The sequence below is a fragment of the Sminthopsis crassicaudata genome, chromosome 1 (assembly GCF_048593235.1).
Source record: "Sminthopsis crassicaudata isolate SCR6 chromosome 1, ASM4859323v1, whole genome shotgun sequence".
In the NCBI taxonomy this organism is placed as follows: domain Eukaryota; kingdom Metazoa; phylum Chordata; class Mammalia; order Dasyuromorphia; family Dasyuridae; genus Sminthopsis; species Sminthopsis crassicaudata.
The window spans coordinates 386,559,725-386,583,354 of record NC_133617.1 but is presented as its reverse complement, the minus strand read 5'-3'; the positions used below and the strand labels follow the sequence as shown (position 1 = coordinate 386,583,354).

General features: G+C 35.1%; 1 protein-coding gene across 4 annotated transcripts; it reads right to left on the bottom strand.

Annotated features, from left to right (window-relative positions):
* Positions 1-710: 710 nt before the first annotated feature.
* SUB1 (SUB1 regulator of transcription) lies at positions 711-22,201 on the bottom strand. 4 transcript variants are annotated; one of them, XM_074279489.1, is made up of 6 exons: positions 22,115-22,167; positions 21,028-21,154; positions 16,251-16,323; positions 13,853-13,972; positions 4,337-4,445; positions 711-1,185 (listed from the first exon to the last, which is right to left on the bottom strand). In XM_074279489.1, the coding sequence occupies exons 3-6, from the start codon at positions 16,320-16,322 to the stop codon at positions 1,106-1,108; spliced, it is 381 nt and encodes a 126-aa protein (XP_074135590.1). In that variant the 5' UTR covers position 16,323; positions 21,028-21,154; positions 22,115-22,167; the 3' UTR covers positions 711-1,105. The 4 variants fall into 4 exon arrangements, with proteins under 4 accessions (XP_074135590.1, XP_074135589.1, XP_074135591.1 ...); XM_074279488.1 differs by having other exon boundaries at positions 21,028-21,101; positions 22,115-22,155; XM_074279490.1 differs by having other exon boundaries at positions 21,028-21,055; positions 22,115-22,130.
* Between the last annotated feature and the right edge of the window lie 1,429 nt (positions 22,202-23,630).

Genomic DNA, 23,630 nt, shown 5'->3' with positions numbered 1-23,630 from the left:
CATTCCTAACAGATTAATATGGGAGAAACTATAGAAAACAAGTATCAGCCTATTATTATAAAAGTTTACTATAATAATATAGCAACATGGTTCAACATAATTATTTCTCTAATGACAAAGTTTATATACTATCATTCTCAGATGGCAAAGTTTATACTATCCATATTTTCAGTATCGAAAATAAAAAGTTAGGACCAGTAAACTTTCTGGATTTTTATTAAATCCTAGTCTGAGGTAATTTAACAATAATATCTGATTTTACAGACATCATCCTAAAATCTGTAAACATCTTTCAAAAGTAAAGGACTTTTATATCATGATTTTTTTGCAGATTAAAAAAGGTGGCTTGATAACTACATAGAATTCTGGGGTAATTAATATACACTTGTTTAGAATAAATAGAAACAATGTTTGTTCAGAAGTATTTATTACAGTATTAATCCTAAGGCTTTCATATACATAGTTTAAATTGACAATGATACCCAAATGAATATCTCAGAATTTCAATGACACTGAAGAAGTCTATGGAAACTAACATTATATCATCAAGGGAAAGAAGTGGAATAAAGTTTCAAAAAGACAAGCCACCTTAGAGAAAAATGAAAGAAATGCAGAGGAAAAGAAGTAAAATTATGACAATGGAAAAAATTAAAGTCAAATCATTTTTGGATATTTGGATACTTTGAAGAAAAGTAATGATAGGCTCTATCTTTCACAAATCAAATGTTTATTGTTAAATTCAATGCTATTCAATGTCTCCTTTAACATCAGTTGAGCTAAAACTAAAAGATCCACAAATTGCAAATATTAGCCTTACCAGTAACCAAGACTTATCAAAAAAGGCCACAAAGTTAGATTTTATTACTTGATTTTATTTCACACCAGGTGGTGGATGCAAAGCATACTTTTTTAATAAAGTATAGACAATTAGCTTCACTCAGAATACACTTTTAATGCACATTTAAAAAAAAGGATTCATCTTACAAATTGTTTTGCAATCCAAATATACAATAGCTTGGAAAACAAATAGTTTAGAAAACAAAAGCCAATGTAAAAAGACTGATTAAAACAACTAAAACAGTACAGGTTTTATATGGCTCTGATTTTACAGTTTTCTTACTGCATCATCAATATCAGAAATCTGTTCCTTCAGCTGGCTCCATTGTTCTGGATTTAAAGAAATACCTAAAACATATTTTTTAAAAAATAGTTAAAATTTATTTTCAGTGCAAATCTTTACAAATGTAACTACAACTAAAATATCACAATTTAAATTTTAAATTATCGATCCTGAATACCATTAAGAGTTTAAAAACTAAAAAAACTTTATTACTGCCATGTAGTACTTTATTTCCCCACAAAGCCTTCTCTGGTCAGGCCAAACAAGATCATTAATGTTCTTATACACCAGCTCCATTTTGATGGACTACTGTATCTTTCAATTTTGAAACACATTCTTATGTAGTCTTGATAAGTAATCAGAGCAAAAGATAATCTGCAGTGATAGCACAGTCATCTGGAAATTAGCAAACCAAGCAGACATGCACAAATTTGCCAAGTAACAACCAAATCCAGTACCAAGTAAGGTTTTCTCCAAAGATCCATAGGAACCCAGGTCAGTCTAGAGGGTTCTAGAGGGTTAAGCAGCTCCTAGGGTACAGGCCCCAGGCCAGGACTCTGGATATCGCTGATGAAGCTAACTTAGGGCAGGGAGACCACAAACTGCAGGATACATTTAGTATTTCAGAAAACTAATACAACACACTCAACATTCACATTTCACTAAATTCTGTAAGCTACAAAACTTAGCAATAAAAATAAAGGGAATTACCCTAGACTGTAAAGAAAATAAACTTCATTTTTACTATCACATCTCAAGAAATTAAAGTAGGGCGATAAAAATAGATGATATACTAGTAAATTATCATACTTTGTACAAAGTTATACAATGGATGCAATTAACTCTTAGTTATTCACTCTTTTGCCTTGTCTTAATTTTGATTTAAGTTTTTCAAATCAAGTATATTTTTTTTCTATCTTACTCTCCCAAACCTCCAGTATTTCATGCTTTAATTCTATCAATAAATAAGTGGAAGAAAAAAAAATGAATTTTTGAGATTTCCATATGCAGAGGGCAAAACTGTAAAATACACAGCAAATGAGGGAATGACTATTTAAACTATTTCAAATAATTGAGCATTTGGAGCAACAACAAAAAATTGACTAATCTGTTGGACTTTCTATTACTGAAAAGCAGAAATAGGATAGAAGGCAAATGAAATACCAATATTTAATCCAAACTTAATCCAAACAAGATTTAAAGATGATAGATATTACAAAAAAAGCAACCAAGGTAACAATACCACGTAGGAGACAACGAAATTTTGTATAAAAAGGGAATTCAGTAAGTGGAATACTCTAAATGACAGGGAAGTGAGGTAAAGAATAATGAAAATAAGCAGAATTTTGTCATGAGCTAGTATTTTGAGGCAGTTCAAATGGTTATGTTCATGTGGCTGCTTTGGTTCTTCAGTTGCTGATGAGTGCACTACTACTATTAAAAACAACTTTTACTTTGGACACAGACTCACCAGACACTTAACTCTTCACCTTAATGAACTTATGAAATTATGCATGAGAGAATAATTTGTGTTTCTATCTCATACCTCAAGTAGACTAAATTCAACAATATGGCATGCTATAAGAATCCTAAGAGTAAGGTGTACCCTAAGTTTGAATCTCAATGCCCAGAACTTAGTAGGAATCAGTCCCTCCCACCCCCGACAAGTCAGGTTGTTTCCTCATCTATTACACACACTACCTCAAATGTGCCTCAAAGGCACTTTCAAAATCAGTGCTCTGAAAACTTTAAAGCATTATAAGTAGCACATGTACTTTTATTATTGTCCAAGATGAAGAACATCTTATCTAAACTTTCTATCTTTCAAGCATCCAACAGAATGTTCTGTACCCAAAAGGCCCTTAAATAAACATTTGTTGAACTAGAAAAAAAAAAAAAAAATTAAGCTATTTCCTTAATTCACAAGCAAAGATTAAGTCTTCACTTCCCTTTGTGGTACCAAATATGGGATTCATTAAAACAAGTGCCCAATAAAGGCTTCTTGAATAAACAGATTTCAATAAAACAGATGTGAGAAGATGAAGGGAAAGGTCAGAAATAGGGATAAATATCAGCAATTAATCTCTCTTACAGATCAAAGACAGAGAATATGTCCCTCCTAGAGAAAAGAACTTAAGAAAATAGTATTTCCAACTAATTCTGTAGCCGTCCAATTGGCATCCTATTATCTCAAATATCATAAAGCAAAATATATTTTAAAATAATTAAAAACTCAAGTTGATGGATCATAAAGGAACATTCTGAAAATTTTCTGGACTATGAAAAAAAAATTTTTAATCACATTAAATTTTATGTGAATATACATAGTATTTATTTTTCCCCCCCCCTGAGGCTGGGGTTAAGTGACTTGCCCAGAGTCACATAGCTAGGACATGTTAAGTGTCTGAGACCACATTTGAACTCGCGTCCTCCTGAATGCAGGGCTGGCACTTTATCCACTGCGACACCTAGCTGCCCCCATATACATAATATTTAAATCTGTACAATAACAGATTGTGTTTTCAAAAATTCCTAACTTAAACACGTACACAATGTTGGGGGGAAGAAGAAGAGGGAATACAATAAAGTTAATCTCATCATACTTAGAATGTCACAAGTAAAAGTATTCTTTCCACCGAGAATTCACAATTCTCCCATGCCTCAATAGGTGGTTTCATGAGTTTCAGTGGCCAAAACACTAATAAACAATTTTCTGGTGATGGGCTTGATTCCCAAAGCTGAAGTCTTTCCAGCATGATAGTACTTGTAATGACAAAACAGATCCTAGCAGTATAGCCTAAAAGATCATCACCTACAGGCCAAAAAAAGGCTTCAGAATAATTTTTGTTTTTAACCCTACAGTAAGATAAATACAAAGAGAAAATTTAATTAACTTTCATATTAATGACAATTTCCTAATGAGAAGTTGGATTAATTAGGTTTTAGGTAAATTCTTAGGACAAGAACTCTAAATTATGCATTATATGTATTCTTTAGGCACATGTAAGTATAGATACATCTTAATTCCCGCAGTTATCTTTAAAATACTCACTTTCATATTAATAACATAATTTTCTAATGAGAAGTTGGAATAATTAGGTTTTAGGTAAATTCTTAAGACAAGAACTCTAAATTCTCCACTATATGTATTCTTTAGGCACATGTAAGAATAGACACATTTTAACAATTCCCACAGTTATCTTTAAAATTACTCACCTTTTCTACCAGGTTTCATTTCACCTTCTTGATCCATCCAATATTCTCTAATATCAATAAGAACTTTTCCTTTGAAGTCCCGAACGCTAACATATCTCATTTTTCCAATCTGCAAATAAAATAAGGTTTGTGGAAGTTTCTGTTTATTTGCATGATAAATTGTGTACAGGCTTAAATCACATTAATTACTAAAACTACCTCATTCTATTATTCGATTATGAAAAATCCCATTATTATTTGACTATTGTTCTCAATAAAGTCAAAACATCTATATAAATAGAATTCATCTTTGACAAATTATAATGTGTAAGTGAAACCTTACTTTTTAAATGATGCATTAGAGTATTTTTTCATGTGGTCATGAATATTTTGCAATTCTTTTGAGGACTGTTGACCTTTGGTCACTTATCTACAGGGCAATGGCTACAACTGGTGTGTGTGTGTGTGTGTGTGTGTGTGTGTGTGTGTGTGTGTGTGTGTGTGTACGTACAATATGTTTGCATTTGTTATATGCATATATTTATCAACTGTTTATATATGTTGAATATTAAACCTTTATCAAAGATTACCCAAAAAATGTTCTTCCATTTATCCATTTCCTTTCTTATCTTGGATGCATTAATTTTGTCTGTGCAGGACCTTTTCAATTTCCTTTCATCAAAGTTATCTATTTTATATATTATATTATATCTGCCTCTTTCTCTTGCTTGGTTAAGAATATATCTCTTAGTCATAGCTTTGAGAAGCATATGACCTACTTCTTTTAGTTTTTTTTTTTTTAATGACCTTTAATATTAAGGGCACATAATTAATATATATCATGAAGTATGGTGTAAGGTATTGGAACTCAGTTTCAAAGGATTCTAGCACTATCCAGCCGTATCACTACTGGGTCTGTATCCAAAAGAGATCATAAAAGAGGAGAAAAAGACCCACATATACAAAAATGTTTGTAGCAGCTCTTTTTAGAGTGGTAAAGATAGGAAACTGAGTAGATACCCATCAGTTAGAAAATGGCTGAATAAGTTATGGTATAAGAACGTAATGGAATATTATTGGTCTAGAAGAAATGATGAGCAGGCTGATTTCAGAAAAGCCTGAAAAGAATTACATGAACTGACACTAAGTGAAATGAGCAGAACCAAGAGAACACTATACACAATAACAAGATTATGCAATAAGGCAATTCCAATGGACTTGGGATGGGAAATGTCAGCCACATCCAGAGAGAACTATGAAAATTGAATATGGATTGAAACATATAGTATTTTCACTTTTTGAATGTATGTTTTTTTTTTCCTTTCTGATGGCTTTTTTCCCTTTTGATCTGATTTTTCTTGCATATGACAAATATGAAAATATGTTTAAAAGAAATGCACATATTTAACCTATATCAGCTTACTTGCTGTCTTGATGAGAAAGAAGATAAGGGTGAGGGAGAGAAAAATTTGAATACAAGGTCTTATAAAAAGGGAGGTTGAAAACTATATGTGTATTTGGAAAAAGAGAAGGAAGAAGGTAAGAAGGCAGGAAGGGACTATTTCCACCAAGTTTTGAAGACAACTAATGACTAAGAAAGATTGAGGCAAGGATTGCATTCCAGGCAGAGGTAAAAGTGTGAATGTATAAAGACAAGAAATGGGAGTGTCATGTATGAGGAGCCAAAAGACCTAGTATGGCTGGACCAGAATGCACAAAAAGATTATGAAGAGTTTTAATTGGATTGAAGCTATGAGGGCTAAAGAAAAGCTTTTCCTGTTAGGCTTTTTTGTTTGGGGAAAACACAAATTTAAATGGATTACGAAAGTGATGAAGATACAAGATAGAAAATTACAGATACTGTCATTTCTTGCAAAAAAAAAAAAAAGGAACCAGGTACATATTAAAAAAAAAAACAAGAACTAAAATAATGGCTCAAAAAATAAGCAACAGCTTAGGTTTTACTAAGTGATGTTAGATTTTTAAAAAGACAACCTTGACCTTTTCTGATCCACTAAATTACCTTTTACATAGTCTGCACATTTTTATGCATATGCGTATCTCCTGATATGGAATATAAGCACCTTAACATCAGGAATTGTTTCCTTTTTGTCTTTATATTCCCAGAGCTTTGCACATTAATAGGCCTTATAATAAATGCTTCTTGATTGAGAAAGACTGTCCAGTAAATGATTTATTAGAATAATAAAACATTAACCATATACTATAGGTCCAATTGTTTAAGTACTAGAATAAATTGAACTATTTTTACAGCCTGTTTAATAGTCTTAAAAATGTTTTTCGGAGATGAATTCCAAAAATTCTTTTGAACCAAAAGTTGCATATAACAGATTTTTGTTGCCATTCTGACTCTTTGTACCACCACCCCCCTTCCTCCTCCTCTCCCTCCCTGTAAACTATAGTATGCTAGGCCCTTCTATCCTCCATTATCTCTTTAAGTCACTCCTGGTTTGTGTTTGCTCCTTTCCTGAAATTATCTATTTGCCATCCTCTTTTCCTTTTCCCCTTAATCTTTCCCAACACTGAAGTCTTTTTCAGTGAGTCTAGTCTTCTCATTATGTGAACAAAGTGTATGAATAGCCTGAATTAATTTTAATTTAAGTACTGACTAATTTGACCTCCTGGTTGTCCAAGGGACTCTCAAGAGTCTTTTTCCAGTCCACAGTTCAAAAGCATTGATGCTGTGATATTCAGTTTTCCTTATAGTTCAACTTTTACAGCTAAACACTGTTACTGAAAAAAACCGTAACTTTGATGATATGGGCCTCTGTCATCAAAGTAAATGTCTTATGTTTTCATTAAGCATTTCAGATATACCAATGCTTCCTCCCAGGGAGGAGCAAGCATCTTTTAATTTCATGGCTGCAGTCACTATCTGCAATGAACTTGATCCCAAGAATATAAAATATGACACTGCTTCCATTTCTCTTCCCTCTAATTTGCCAGGAAATGATGGGACTAATTACCAAAAGTTTAGTTCTTTTGATGTGAAGCTTCAAAACAGCTTTTATACTCTCATCTTTCACCCTCACCCAGTAACTTCTTAATTCTTCACTTTCTTCCAAAAGAATGGTATCATTTGCATTTGAGATTATTGACATTTCTCAAAGACTAGATTTTGACTTATTCAACATGACATTTGACATGTTGTATTTTACATTAAGTTAAACCAATAAAATAATAATATACAGCTTTGTTGTACTTCTATTCCAATCTTAAAGCAATCTGTGGTTCTAGGTTCCTCAGAAAACAAGTAAATTGATCTGGTGCTTCCATCCCTTAGAGGACTTGCCACATTTTTGGTGCGACCCAGAGTCAAAGGCTAGTGTAGTCAATGAAGCGGAAGTAAGAGTTCCTTCCTCTCCCCCTCCCCACCAAGAACTCCTTTGTTTTCTCCATAATCTATCAAATATTGCCAATTTGATCTCTAGTTCCTCTGCCTCTTCAAAAACCAGCCTGCTCTTCTGCTAATTCTCAGTTTACACACATTGCTGAACCTAACTTGTGAAATCTTAAACATCACCTTGCTGGCATGTAAAACGAATGCAAATATTCAGTGATTTGAACATTTCCTGGCACTGCCCTTTGTTAAAACTAGGATGTAAACTGATCTTTTCCAATTCAATAGCCACTATTGAGTTGTCCAAATTTGCTGGCATATTGAGTGTAGCATTTTAGCATCATCATCTTTTAGGGTTTTAAATAGTTCAAGCCGTAATTCCATCAACCTCCTCGAGCCTTATTGTTGGCAATGCTTCCTAAGTAAGGCCCATCTGACTTCATTCTAGCTCTAGATTAGTAATCACACCATATTACTTATCAGTGATGTTAAGATCTTTCTCATAGCTTTTTTATATATTCATGCCACTTCTTTAAAATATCTTCTGCTTCTGTTAAATCCCTATTTTTGTCTTTTATCATGCTCATGATTTTGAATTACAACTTTCCCTTGATATCTCTCATTTCTTGAAGAGACCTTTTTCCTATTCTTTTGGGTTTTTTTCCTATTTCTTAGCATTGCTAATTTAAGAAAACCTTATCTCTCCTTACTATGCTCGGTGATTCTTCATTCACCTGGGTTTCCCTTTTTCCTCTACCTTTCACTTTTCTTATTTCCTCAGATATTTATAAAATCTCCTTAGACAGCAATTCTGTGTTCTTAATCTTTTTGTTTGGAATGTTTTTTGTTGTTGTCTCCTGTACAATACTGGGAAATTCTCTCTATAGCTCAGGCACTGTGGCACTATCTACCAAATATAATCCCTGAAATCTTTTTATCACCTTCACTTGTTATTCATAAGGTCATATCTATGTGATCTGATAGAAAACAACTAGGTGGCATGACAGATAAGAGTACTGGGCCTACGGTCAGGGAAACTCAACTTTCAAAGTTTAAATCCCACCTCAGGCAGTGACTATGTGACTGTGGGCAAGTCACCTAACCTTGTTTGCCTCAGTTTCCTTGTCTATAAAATGAGCTAGAAAAGGAAATAGCAAATCATTACTGTATCTTTGCCAAGAAACCCCTAAATAGGGCCATAAAGAGTTGGACATGAATGAAAAAAAAAAAAAAAAAAAAGTGAACAAAACGTGGTCTGATGGTTTTCCTTACTTTCTTCAATTTAAGTTTGAATTTTGCAATAAGATACTCATGATGTGAGCCACAAATCTTGGTTTAATTGACTGTATAGAGCTTCACCTTTGGCTACAAAACATATAATCAATCTGACATTATACTAATCATCTGGTGATGTCTCATATGTAGAGTTGCCTTTTGAGTTGTCAAAAAGAATGTTTGTTATGACCAGCAAGCTATCTTGAAAAAACTATATTTTAAATTAGTCTCTGCCCTGCTTCATTTAGTACTCCAAAGCCAAACATGTCTGTTATCTTTTGATTTCCTACTTCAGCACTTCAATGCCCTATGTCACTTTTGGGGGGGTGTTATTTCTAGATGATGTTCTAAATTTTCAAAGAACTAATCAACTTTGACTTCTCTAGCATGAGTGGTTGGAGTACAGATTTGGATTACTGTGATGCTGAACAGTATACCTTGGATTTGAACAAATATTATTTGGTCATTTTTGTATATAAAAGATATTTACTTCTAAATAGTAGTAATTTCATCAGTAAAAATTAACCTGGATGACACAGATAATACTCCTATTTTCACACCTTAGAGATTATTTTATGAGTTACTATGGTAAAAGAAATCTAGTGGCAATCTTCTAGCAAGAGACCTTTGCAAACTTAATCAAACTGTGGTCCCACATGTATTCAAAGCCTTTTCCAGGTTACTTTCTAAGTTATATTCCAGTGACAGAATCCAAGGATCACTTCCATGACATAGGATCATTTTAAAATCATATTCAAAAATTCTCATTCAGGTAAACTGTATAACAAGAACATTTTTTTCTTGCAGTAAAACTATACAGGGTTATCTGTTCCAAGGTATATCAAACATGTCTAAAATACAACTTACAACCTTTCTGATCAAATCCTACTCTCTTCCAAATCCCACCATTTCTGTTAAGAGCACTACAAATCTTTTAGTCATTCTCAATTCAGCATTTTCCATATATTCCTAAAATATCTAATCAGCTGCCTGGTTTAATCATTTCTCCCTCCACAACAACACTCCCATTCACCCTTTTTTCTTCTCTCCACAATAACTTTCCTATTCACCCTATTCTCCTCACTTAAAAGGCCAGGCATTTATTACCTTGTCAAACATATGTTAACACAAATCTGGTAGAAATAACTAACACTAGATAATGAAGTCAGGGTCCAAAAAGATCTTGACAAACCAGATTATAGGGCTAAACTTAATAAGATAAAAAAACAACAGGAATAAATGTAAAGCCTTATACTTGAATAAAAAATATCAAGATGACTAGGTAACATTTTTGTCTGAAAAAGATCTATGGTTTTAGTAGACTAAAACTCAATATGAATTAACAATGTGATATGCTGATCAAAAAAGCAAAATTAAAAGCTTGATCTGTATATAATGAAGAAATTCCTTTAGAATTTGATGGATACACTGGATGATTAGTTCCTTCCAGACTGAGGTCCCACATTAGAAAGCTGGTCTCTTTCAGTTCTAAACTACTGCCAGATGACCTTTCTGGTTTCCAGTTCTAAATCTATTAACCTGTTTCCCTAAAATGAGATTTTATCATCACTCAAAAAAACTCAACTTTTCAAAATTACCAATTATCTTCTTAATCATCAGATGATATTTCAGCCCTTTTTCAATCTATCTGTTGAATCTGGAACTGCTAACCAACCTCTCCATCTAAAGAGTTTTTACTCTTCTGGGTTTTTGTGATACTAATCTCTCCTGGTTCTGTCTCCCTCCTTTCCTTAGTGTCTTTGGCTGGCCTCCTAACAGTAGGTTCTTCTCTGTCCTTTTTTCTTCTCCCTCAACAATCTCTTGTTAACATCATAGGTTTAGAGTTCAATTATACTTTCTATGCAAATGATTCCCAGACCAATAAATCAGCCTATTTTTCTCCTCAACCAAAAACTCACATCACAATTTCCTTTACAATATTTCAAACTGGACATCCCAGGGTCATCTTAAAATTCAAAAAGTCTAAAACTAAACCCATTATTTTTCCCCCAAAACGCTCTCCTCTTCCAAATTTCTCTACTTTGTTTATTAAAGGCACCATATGCCTAGGTTCCTAGGTTCTGTATTATCCTGGACTCCTCACTCTTCCTCATTACCCAATCCTGTAATTTCTACCTTTCACAACATGTCTCACATCTGACCCCTTTCTCTCCATTCATAGTTACAGCTTCAATCCAGGCCTTTATCACCTCTGTTCAGATTGCTGTAATCGTCTACCAACCCCCAACTTATCTTTTCAGATTCACTGGACGACACTTCTTCAACTTCTGTATTAGATAACCATTCAAAATGATCTTCCTGTTCCTCATACACAATATTTCATCTTCCATCTCTATACCTTTTCACTGGTTACTCCCTCATTCCTGGAATACACTCCTTTCTGAACTCTGCCTCAGGGTCTTTATCTTTCTTGAACATGCTGCTCAGACACCATCTTTTACACAAAGCTTTTTCTGATACTCCCAACTACTAGAGACCTCTTTCCAAATCAACTAACCACTTTCTTTCTCTCTCTTTCTCTCTCTCTCTCTCTCTCTCTCTCTCTCTCTCTCTCTCTCTCTCTCTCTCTCTCTCTCTCTCTCTCTCTTATATATATATATATATATATATATATATATATATATATATATATATATATTTGTATTTATTAACTTTAATGAATATATTTTAAATGTACTACTTATTTCCTCTTTTAGAATATAAGCTCATTGCAAGTAGGAACTATTTCATTCTTTATTCTTGTCCCAGCACCTACCACAGTGCCTGACACATAATAGGTGCTAAATAAGTATTTGATATTGACTAGTAAATGTGTTAAGAGTACTTTTTTACAATTATTAAATAACTGTCAAGTAACAGAACTCTGAAACTGCCATTTCAACAGGAGAGTGGAAAAAAAAATTTACTAATATATGTATTTCTACAAAGTAGAAAAATAAACTGAGGTTTGGGAGGAAGGACAATGGCACTGAGGGTTTTAGGAAAAACTTTATGTAGAAGATGAAACTTAAGTTGTATCTTGAAGAAACAAAGGGATTGTATGAGGAAGAAGCTAAGGAAAGAATGGATTCTAATCATGGGAGAATTGCCAGTGAAAGAGTGCTGTGAACAAGGAACTAAGAGGTCTATTTGGATTTCAAAAATTCAAGAAAAGATAGAATATAATGGAGCTGAAAAAATAACTGGGGATAGGGTGTTAAAAATTAAATAGAGAAATTTATCTTAAGAGGCAACAGGGAGTCCCTGGAGTTTGGTGAGCATGGGAGTAACACAATCAGATACTTAAGAGAACACAATATATAAATAAATAGCTAAATACAAGATACATAAAGGAGAGAAGGATATAGTATTCTAAGTAGTCGTTGTCTCCAATTGTCATCTTACCTTCCAATTCCAAGGAACAAATCAATCTATACATTGACGCTATATTACTCTTCCTAAAATAATGCTTTCATCAAATCATTTCCCTGTTTAAAACCCTATTAGAAAAAAAAAAACAAAAAAAAACCCTCCTTATTGCTTATCAAAACAAGATAAGATGCCCATCAATTGGAGAATGGTTGAATAAACTGCAGCATATGAATATTATGGAATATTATTGTTCTGTATGACCAGCAGGATGACTTCAGAAAAGCCTGGAGAGACTTACATGAACTGATGCTGAGTGAAATGAGCAGGACTAGGAGATCGTTGTATACTTGAACAACAATACTATATGATGATCAATTCTGATGGATGTGGCCATCTTCAACAATGAGATGAACCAAATCAGTTCTAATAGAGCAGTAATGAACTGAACCAGCTACAACCAGTGAAAGAACTTTAGGAGATGACTATGAACCACTACATGGAATTCCTAATCCCTCTATTTTTGTCCACCTGCATTTTTGATTTCCTTCACAGGCTAATTGTACACTATTTCAAAGTCCAATTCTTTTTGTACAGCAAAACAACTGTTTGGACATGAATACATATATTGTATTTAACTTATACTTTAACATATTTAACATGTATTGGTCAACCTGCCATCTGAGGGAGGGGTAGGAGGAAAGAGGGGAAAAGTTGTAACAAAAGGTTTTGCAATTGTCAATGCTGAAAAATAACCCATGCATATATATTGTAAATAAAAAGCTATTAAAAAAAAAAAAAAAAAAAAAACACTAGATCAGACTTTCTACTCTGGCATTCAAGTCTACTGATGAGGTATACTTTGTCTAGCCATCTTTCTCATACTAATTCTTCCTCAGAATCTTTATCAATTCCTTGGCAACAAATTTACTCCTGATTCTTTAATTACCCCCAGTTAAAATGTAGTCTTTTGTTAATTAGAAGTTTATCTTTTCTTTAAAGGTCAGCTCAACACTCACCTTCAAAGACAAATACTTGCCTACAATCTATTCATTAATTTTAATTTCTATAACATTTCAATTGTAGGAATTGCCATATAGCTGTTACACAAAGTACCTTTTTAAATCTGGCAGTATACATACAATTTCAGTCACTTATAACTTGGATCACAATAGTCCAGCTACTATTCTATACCAATTCTCAGTGTTAACCAAACAAGCATTTCACTGGAAAGAACAATGAAATGTTGCATACTTTCAATTACAACAATGATGATGACTCTATGTCATATAATTAAATAGGATCAGATCTAGATTGGATATGGAAGTCACCAGAACCAAATTTTTCCATTTCATGGGGCAGACATTCAGAGTGTCTTATTACAGAGTAATAAATACCACTCAGAATGCAAAACCCAAGTCCTGTCACTCCAAATAAGAAGTCTTTTTCACTTTCTTTTTATTTCATGATCTTTACCACCAAAATATATGGAAATTGTTTTGATTCTAAGAATATATAATTGTCAGCTTTACCTGGAACATATGATCATCTCGGCTGCTGCTTTGCTTGGATGAAGCTGGTGCTTTGGAACTTTCTCCTGTCTTTTGCTTCTTAATGGGTTTTTCTGGAAGAGCTTGCTTTTTCCTTTTTGCCTTAAAATAAGAATTTTAAATATGGTCAAAGTATGCAAACAGAAATTTTTCTTTTAAGTTCAATATGATTCTACAACTGATAGAACCACAAAGAACCAAAATCCCCAAGTGTGAGGCATTGTTTTCAAAAGAGTAATTTCATTTATTCATTGGGAACATCATCTTCCATCATCTTTGATTATATATGGTAAAAATGAGCAGTAGATTTGTCACCCTATTTAAATATATTTCTTTTTGTTAAAGATAATTGTAATTTTCCAATGAATTCCTGTGAGAATAAGACTTCATCTTACCACAAATAAGTCAAAAAAAGCAATGAGCACATTGGTTCATTGGCCAATCCTGACAATTCATCATGTCTACTGAAAAGTAAAAAACATTCTTCAATAGTCCTCTTGAAGTCACTATCACCAACAGAGTTTGAATAAACACTAAAATCATGGCTGAAATTTGTAATTATATTTGTTACTAAAATATGTTATTTTATTCAGAGTAAATTATCCATTTAGTAGATAAACTAATGAGAAGGGTAATTCAGAACACTCTTATTAAAAAGAACAAAATAAAAGAGAAATTTTGTGCTAGACTCTTAAAAGTTAACATTTTAAGACTTTTATAATATATAATTATTAATTAATGTATATGTACATATATGTATTAATATTATAGAAATCAAAATAATTATGGCACTTTACAGCATTACATTAAAAGCTTTCTATATAGTCATGTTCTAAAAATTATACAAATAGTCCTAATTGCATTTAACTAAAATCCTTTCCAAATCAGTAGAGGGCAGTCATGATTCTTCACTGGGTGCAGGGGGAGGAACAGATCTTTTTTTAATGGGAGAATGCAGGTGACACTAGAATAGTGAGATTTCATATACAACCACTAAGTATCAAAGAAGTGAAATTACATAGGCGTATTCTTGACTTGTATCCACTAAATCATACTCTCACTATGTGAAAAAAAAATTATTATATTCAGCATTTTACTTGGTATGATGAAAAAAATAAAAGACTAAAAAAAACAAAAAAAAAACCTAAAAAGTTTCAATGAATAAAAGTAAAGCAGTCAGGATTTGTAATATTTAGATTCTAGTAGTTAAAATTAACTCATTATAAAGAATCCTGTTATTGGGAAATTAAAAGCATTTTAGTCAAATAAAGTTTTCCTTCTTTAATATCAAAACTTTGTTTAAGCACTAAGGGTAAAAAATTACCATTATCTTTTTAAGGCTCTAAATAAAAATAAATACAACTTTTCCAAAATTCTTCCACTTTTCATTTAATATAAATGTAACATGAAAAAAGCTGAAAGCTAAAACACATAACATACTGCATGTACTTATAAGATATAACAAACAAGTTCAGTCAGGTTACTCTTTGCTAGAAATAAAACACTTCCAGAAGAAATTGGCAGTTAAAAAGATTCCAATCACATATCTAATATAAGTTTGAAAAGGCTCATTATTTTGACAGGAATAGAAAGATTATTGTGTTCCTTGAAGCATCTGGTAGTTATCTCAACAAATAAGGAGAATGGTTGACCTATCCCATTATATTTCCTTACAAATAAATAGTTCCATTCAAACTACACACAATGCAAAGTGTACCAAATATAAAATTTAGTTAAGTCTTACAGGCAAAATTAACATAATTCTGTTAAACAATATAGCTTGGGAATGGAGGTTAAGACTATCAAATCAACTAACTCCAGGGCACAAAGCGTTCAAGAACATTTTAGTCTCATTACTAAATATAGGCAATACATGGACAAAATGCCAAACTCAAGACCTGGATTCTAATCAAGCTCTGACACTAAGCTATGTGACTATGGATAAATGGCTTAACCTCAAACAATTCTCTAAAACTTTTACTAAATTATAGAAATAAAAGCAATTTTCCCACACCAATGAAAAATCACAGTACTTTCACATACATCCTGATAGATCCCAACATTCTCTATAAAGGAAAACTTATTTCCTAGGACTTAGAACCAGAGCAAATAATGACTAAGACTCTCATTCCACTTTCCTATAGAAGTATCCTTCAGTGTTATAGATTTGTCATACAAGACCTTAGTTCAAATCTTAGCTCTCCCACCTTTTGAGGGTTTTTAAATAAGTTAACTTGCTCATCTGTAAACTAAAAAACTACATGAGCTTTAAAATCACATGTAATCCTGAAATCCTATACTTCTGAATGCAAAAAAGAAAGCACAGCATACAGATATATCATCATAGATATTATGCAAATGAGCTGTTTCAAATGATCACCTTTTTGTCAATTTCACTGTCAGAATCACTCCCAGATGAGCTTGAAGAAACAAGTTCCTTTGATTTGGGCATCCTAAAAAGAAAATATACCATAAGAATGTATTATAAGCTAATTTTAAATATATTCTAAATCATTTTAACTTAATTTCATGCCACAAAAAAGCCAAATTCTACTACAAATAACTTGTTTTTAGTCGATGTCTATAGTAGTAGGAGTGCTACAAATACATTGCTAGAAATCACATTTCTAGGCTATATGAACTAATCAAACAGATAGCAGTAAATTACCAAGTAGAAAAAAATATCTTGAACCAAGGGAATCAAAGAAATAAACAAAATCCAAACATCTAAAATTTTCTCCACATTCCTGAATTTTTTTGAGCTCTTTATTCAATTTAACAAATGTTTTATTGTGAGATAAAAAAAATTTAATGACAAAGCCCCTACTGGGGAATAGGGGAAAGAGGTGATTATGTACACATAAAATTCAGTGGTATGGTACAATAGAGACTGCTGGATTTTAAGTCAAAAGAGCAGTATTCAAATATTGATTTTGTCACTTACCACTTTGGGCAAGTTACCATCTGGATGCTCAGCTATAAAAGGTCTCTCTCAGCTCTAAATCTATCCTCCTATACACATGACATTAGAAAGGTACAAAACAAAATGCTACAATAGGCACAAAAGGGAAAATTTTTAATGTCAGGGAAACCTTCATAAAGGAAATAGCATTTGCAATACTCAAAATAGGAAAAATAGTAGAAAATGTTGAAAAATGGAATGGACATCAAATTGACAAGTGCCTTGAATGAAAAAGAAATCTAAACTCAAAAGGTAATTCAGGGAACCACATAGCTCAATAGTAACAAAGTTTAGAAGATAGATTAGAGAAAGGAGCATGAAGCTTTAAAAAAAAAAAAAAAAAAGAGAGAGAGAGAGAAAGAACACACGAGAGCCCCATAGGAGGTTTCTGCAATAGTTCAGATGGGTATAAATAAGGGCTTTGTACTAGCATGGTAGTAGTGCAGATAGAGATAAAGAGGAGAAAGAGCAAGGTATTTGAGAATAGCATGAAAGAAGGGACTTGGTAGCAAATTGTGAGAAGCTAGAATAAAAGAACTGTGGGTTACTAAGCTGGATTCTGCTGTCCTACTTCCCACCAGGAAAGCAAAGAGGATACACAATAAGATATGTGTTCAGAAGAGATGTAAGGATTAGAGAAAAACATTTGAAATTCAGGAATACTCACTGTTTAGGATTACATTACTTCAATCAACAAATACTGAGTGCCTACTATGTGCAAAATGTTCTTGTGATATAAAGACTGGCATATTGATGTCTTCAAGGAAATCAAGAGAGGGAAAAGGAGTAACAGAACATATATTGGGGAGAGATGACAAGTACACAAATAAGTACAATAAAAGTAGAATGTATTAGGTGTCTCAGAATGCAGAGATGGTGTAAAGCTCACTATCATGTGCAGCTAGCTAGCTGGCAAAGTACACTGCACAGTACTAAACCAGGAGTCAGGAGAACTTGAGTTCAAAATGCCATCTCAGAAACTTCACTAGCTGTATAATTCTCCAGTAAGTAAATTATAACTTGCATATGCCTGTTTCCTTACCTGTAAAATGAGGATAAATTATAACATCTATCTCTCATCATTGTTGTGAGGATAAAAGTGACGTCTATAAAGCACTTTGCAAACCTTTAAGCACAATATAAAGGCTAGCTTTTTTTAAAGTAATCCCAGTAAAAATTGGAAATTAGTATGGCAGAAACTAAGCATTGACCCACACTTAACACCCTACATCAAAATACGGTCAAAATGGGTTCATGATCTAGGCATAAAGAATATTATAAATAAATTAGAAGAACATAGGATAGTTTACCTCTCAGACCTGTGGAGGAGAAATTTGTGACCAAAGAATAACTAGAGATCATTACTGATCACAAAATAGAAAATTTTAATTATATCAAATTAAAAAGTTTTTGTACAAACAAAAATTAACGCAGACAAGATTAGAAGGGAAGTAATAAACTGGGAAAACATTTTTATAGTGAAAGGTTCTAATAAAGGCCTTATTTCCAAAATATAGAGAGAACTAATTTATAAAGAAATCAAACCATTCTCCAATTGACAAATGGTGAAAGGATATGAATAATTTTCAGATGCAGAAATTGAAACTATTTCTAGCCATATGAAAAGATGCTCCAAATCATTAGATGAGAGAAATGCAAATTAAGACAACTCTGAGATACCACTACACACCTCTCAGAGTGACTAGGACAGCAGGAAAAGATAATGATTAATGTTGGAGGGGATGTGGGAAAAGTGGGACACTGATACATTGTTGGTGGAATTGTGAATGCATCCAACCATTCTGGAGAGAGATGTGGAACTATACTCAAAAAGTTATCAAACTGTGCATACCTTTTGATCCAGCAGTGCTACTACTGGGCTTATATTTCAAAGAGATTTTAAAGAAGGGAAAGGGACCTGTATGCAAAAATGTCTGTGGCAGCCCTCTTTGTAGTGGCCAGAAACTGGAAAGTGAGTGGATGCCCATCAATTGGAGAATGGCTGAATAAATTGTGGTATATGAATATTATGAAATATTATTGTTCTGTAAGAAATGACCAGCAGGATGATTTCATTAAGGCCTGGAGAAACTTACATGAACTGATGCTGAGTGAAATGAGCAGGACCAGGAGATCGTTACATACTTCAATAACAATACTATATAATGATCAATTCTGATGGACGTGGGTCTCAACAATGAGATGAACCAAATCCGTTCCAATTATTCAGTAATGAAGAGAATCAGCTACACCCAGATAGTGAACTATAGGAAATGAACGTGAACCACTACATAGCATTTCCACTCCTTCTATTATTATCCGCTTGCATTTTTGTTTTCCTTCTTAGGTTATTTTTACCTTATTTCTAAATCCAATTTTTCTTGTGCAGCAGAATAACTATGGATGTGTATACATATATTGTATTTAAGATATACTTTAACATGTATTGGTCTACCTGCCACCTAGGGGAGGGGGGGGGGAGGAGAAAAGTTGGAACAGAATGTTTTGCAAGGGTCAATGCTGAAAAATTACTCATACATGTCTTGTAAATAAAAAGCTATAGTAATAATAAAAGGTAATCCCACCTTTGAAATTAGCATAATATATGACCTTAGCCAAATCTTTCATCTCTATGGGGCTGACCACATAGTTAACATTTGATAGATAAATACTTTTTATGGAAGAATGACACCTAATGTCCTTTCCAATCCTGACAATTTCTTTTAACTCAAGTACAGGAATAATGGAGATTTTATCTACAACTGGGCAGGATCTCCTGGAAAGCTTCATGAAATAGAACTAGAGGTGCTGAATGTATAAAATAGGACAGGTACAAAAAAGGGAACAACAAGTTCAGAGAAAGAGGAGGGAATAGCATTTAGTAAACCCCTACTATATGTCAGGCGCTTCTATCAGAACTTTACAAGCATTATATCATTTGATCCCCCCAAAAACCTGGAAGGTAGGTGTTATTATTATTCCCATTTTACAACTGAGGAAACTGAGGCAGGCAAGCATTACTAGATATAAACAGAGTCATAAAGCTAATGTCAAAGGCTGTCAGGCATTCCTGACTCCAGGTCTAGCACTTTTTTCCCCCCAACACTTCTAAGTGTGCAAGGTATCAGATATATTCAGGAAAAAGCAGGTAATTTGATTTGAATTGAACCTCTTTTTAATTTAAGGTAGCAATAAGGAAATAAGTGAGTCTACCTAGATCCTGAAGGTCTCTGAAGGCACTGGTGAACCATTAAAAATTATGAGCAAGACTGCTAACTTTTATGTGCAGATATATTTATTTAGTTTTATTATCAAATTCTTAACTTTCAAGTGGCATTAAGACAAAGCATTATCTAGCAAGCAATGTAAACCTGTCATGTTTCTTTTCATCTAGTGCTAACCTTGGATTAATTACAGGTTTTCACAGTTCACAAAGTTTTAAGTAGTTAGTTAATTCCTAAGACTATAATAAACCAGAACAATTACCAACTATATTACATCCACTTCAAAATACTGCTATTTTTGAAAACACTTCATCTTACCCCTGACATTTCAAATTTTAATTCAGGATAGTCTTACTTGTAACAAAACAAACTGGGTGTTTTGAGGTTCTACCTTTTTCCTTTCTAGGAAATAATAATAATTTTCAATATTTCTCAAGTCAATCTTAGCTATGTATAATTGAAAATGCATGCTAACAGTTTTAATATGTGCCATATTAGGTCAAGGTAAAAATAAAAAAGTGGGACATCCTCCACTGGCAGCCTACTCCAAAAGTACATATCATACCCTCAAAATAGTTCCGTCAATTTTGACTTAAAACCTTGAAGGTGAGGTATAAAAAGGGAGGACATTTCAATTGTTCATATTCACCCACTTTAAATGGTCAAATTCTTAAAATACACTGAATCAGCTGTCAATAGACTGACTTCAATTTTCTGCCCTATCAGTCAGTATTCTGCACGAATGAAAAATCATGAATTAAATATAAGCCATTTCAATTAGTGTAACTACCAAAGCATGATCTCACCCAACTTCTTTAATAAACACTTCCCTGAAAGGTATTTAATAATCATTACCACAAACATTACCTCAAAACAACGCTCCAAATTTCATTAAGATGAAGGATTAGCAAAGTGGTTAAAGAAGCTCTTTTTTAAATTTTTTAACGGTGCTTTCCCAACATAAAACCTACCTAATTTAGGCAGGAGAAGAAGGTTGTCCTGGATAGGTTACAATGCATGCAATGTGAACAAAGTTGTTTTCTTTCTGGATGGAAGGATGGATAGAGAAGCAAGAGGGGGAGTGAAGAGACAAGAAAACTGAGGAAGAAGAGGAGGAAGGTGATAAATAAGGAAAGTCAGCACCCCGCCAGTAATCATACGAGGAAAGGAGAGAAGAAACTGCAGGAAGATGGAAGGTTGGGAAGGACGACTCGGGGAAGGAGTTGTGCAGTGCATCCACCAAGCAGCTGGAAAGCGACTCGCAGCGGGGGTCACTGGGGGTGGACCGAGGGAGGGAAGAAAGTAGGAGGTGGGAGAAGGACGAGGAGGAGGGGGCGGCCTCACGGGGTGGGATGGCTGGAGAGGAGCCGAGGAGACTCTGTGTGTGGTAAGGGGAGGGACTTGCTCCAAGCGCCATTTTCTCCTTCTCTCCTCGAAGCGTTTCCTTTCCCTGCCCCCCCCCCGCCCAAACCCAGGGCCAGCCGCCCCTTCCCCCACCGCTCGGACCCCCACACACACACCGCCCCTCCCCGTCCCGCTCCAGGCGGCCCCGAGCCGAGTAGCGAAGCGAGGGCACAAGGAGGGAGCCCACTCCGGTCCGCCCCGCCGCATGGTCCCTGCCCTCGCCGGAGCGCGCCGCAGCCCCAAACTCCGAGCCTCCGCCCCCGGCCCGCGCCCCTCCGCTGCCGCCCTCCGGAGCCAGGGTTTCTTTCTAAGAGGAGAGGATTCGACCGCGGGGCCCGCCCCCAGAGGCGCCTGCAGCTGCAACTGCAGCTACCGACGCCGCGGCCGCCACCTCCTCTTCTTTAGCCGCCCCGAGAGCGCGAGGCGCGGGGGCACGGGGTCCGCCTCCCCCTTACGGGAGCCTTGAGGGGGTCAGGGACTCCGCCATTTCCCGCCCCGGGATCCCAAAGCGGCCGCTCGGCCCACAGCACGCCCGGCCTCGGGCGACGCCGAGGTTGCCCCGGCCTAACATGGGGCCCCGTGGCGGCGCGGCGCGATCCGAAGAGGGAAGGGAAGGGAAGAGGAGGGCAGGAGGCGCCGGCCTCGATGACTCACGCTCCGTTCCTGCTGCCGCACACTCTGCTGTTAGCTCGGGAGTGACAGGGAGCCGGAAATGACGAAAAGAAAAGTTGTCCCACCCCCTCCTCCCCTAGGGGCGGAGAGAGGGAATAAGTTAGGTATGGGGGCGTGTCCTCTCGAGCGAACCCGAGACTCTTTTCCAGGTGTTTAAAGGGACCGCGTCCTTTCTTGCAAGAAGGAACTCAAGAAAGAAGGGAAGTTGCACAAAGAGACGTGGAAGTTTTGTCCCCACAAAAGCAAGATAGTGGTGCTGTAGCCCATCACTCTTTGCCAGGCTTTTATTAACGTCAAAACTTACCGAATGAAAATGTGGAGAGAATAACATCTAAAAGCAGCAAAAGCAGAAAAATTCAACTAATATTTACTAAGAACCTACCATAGAAAAAGGCAGCTTGGAAGAATGAACAAGGGGCTAGAATGCCTGGGCTGGAATCCCAGCTCTGCTAATTTCCCTGTGTGGGACATCGGGGAATTCACTCCAGCTCTATGGTGTCAGTCCCTCCCATAAATTCCCTTCCGTTGAGAAATACTTGCTGACTTGCCGTCCAGCTTTAAAGCTATGATTCCTGGGACACTGATTTTAAACATAAAGGACTGTAAAAGTATATATTGTTCAGTGGTGGCTAAACCCATGTTTAGTACAGTTTAATAGTGGCAAAGCAGTAGTAAAGTAAGTTTTAGGAGTGGAACTGGCTTGCTATCAATTACATTGTGGTTGGACTTCTACTTCTCATGCTATCGTTATTATTCCAAAAGAATTATAATATACGTCCCTGCCCTCAAGAAGTTTAATCTAATTACCTTCATAACACTTACATAAGAAGGAAAATAGTTCTACGAGTTAAGTAATAGTGTCAGATAACGGCCCAGTAACACATTTGTTAGAACTTGTAAATTCCAAGGAAGTGATGCTTGTCTATAACAGCCATGAAGTGCCTGTAAATGTCAGGACTATTGTCAGTAGCACTGTTAGAGAAGTTGGGAACTTCCAGGAGTATGTCCCAGGATGAGGATTCCTTCCCCTGGCCCTTTTTCCTCCATCCCTTCCTGACTGAGCCAGCTGCATAGGTTCAGCCTGTAATTCCCAAAGATAACTCTGCTCTTCTTGCAACAGTCCCACCCACAGATCTGAAGGATGCCAAGTGATGCAGGCAGCCAGGGGAGCACCTCCCCCACCAGTATGTGAGTGGGCCTTGCAAATCCTTTATACAAGCCACAGTGCTTCTTCGTTAGTTTCTCAACTAGCAATCTATGCCAGAATTTGTCCTGCCCTTTTCCATGCCCAGCGAATCTGTGTTCCTACATGATTTTTTTTTTGATGGAAGATTACTCTCTTAATCTTAATTAATTAATTAAGAAATATCACAAAATACTGATTATAATTTCTATTAGAGTTCAGAGAAAAGAGCCATTATAGTCTAGCGTGTTCTGGGAAGGAAAAAGTTGGGCACAAAGCTCTGCATTTCAGTAGAATTTGGAAAGTAATTATAAG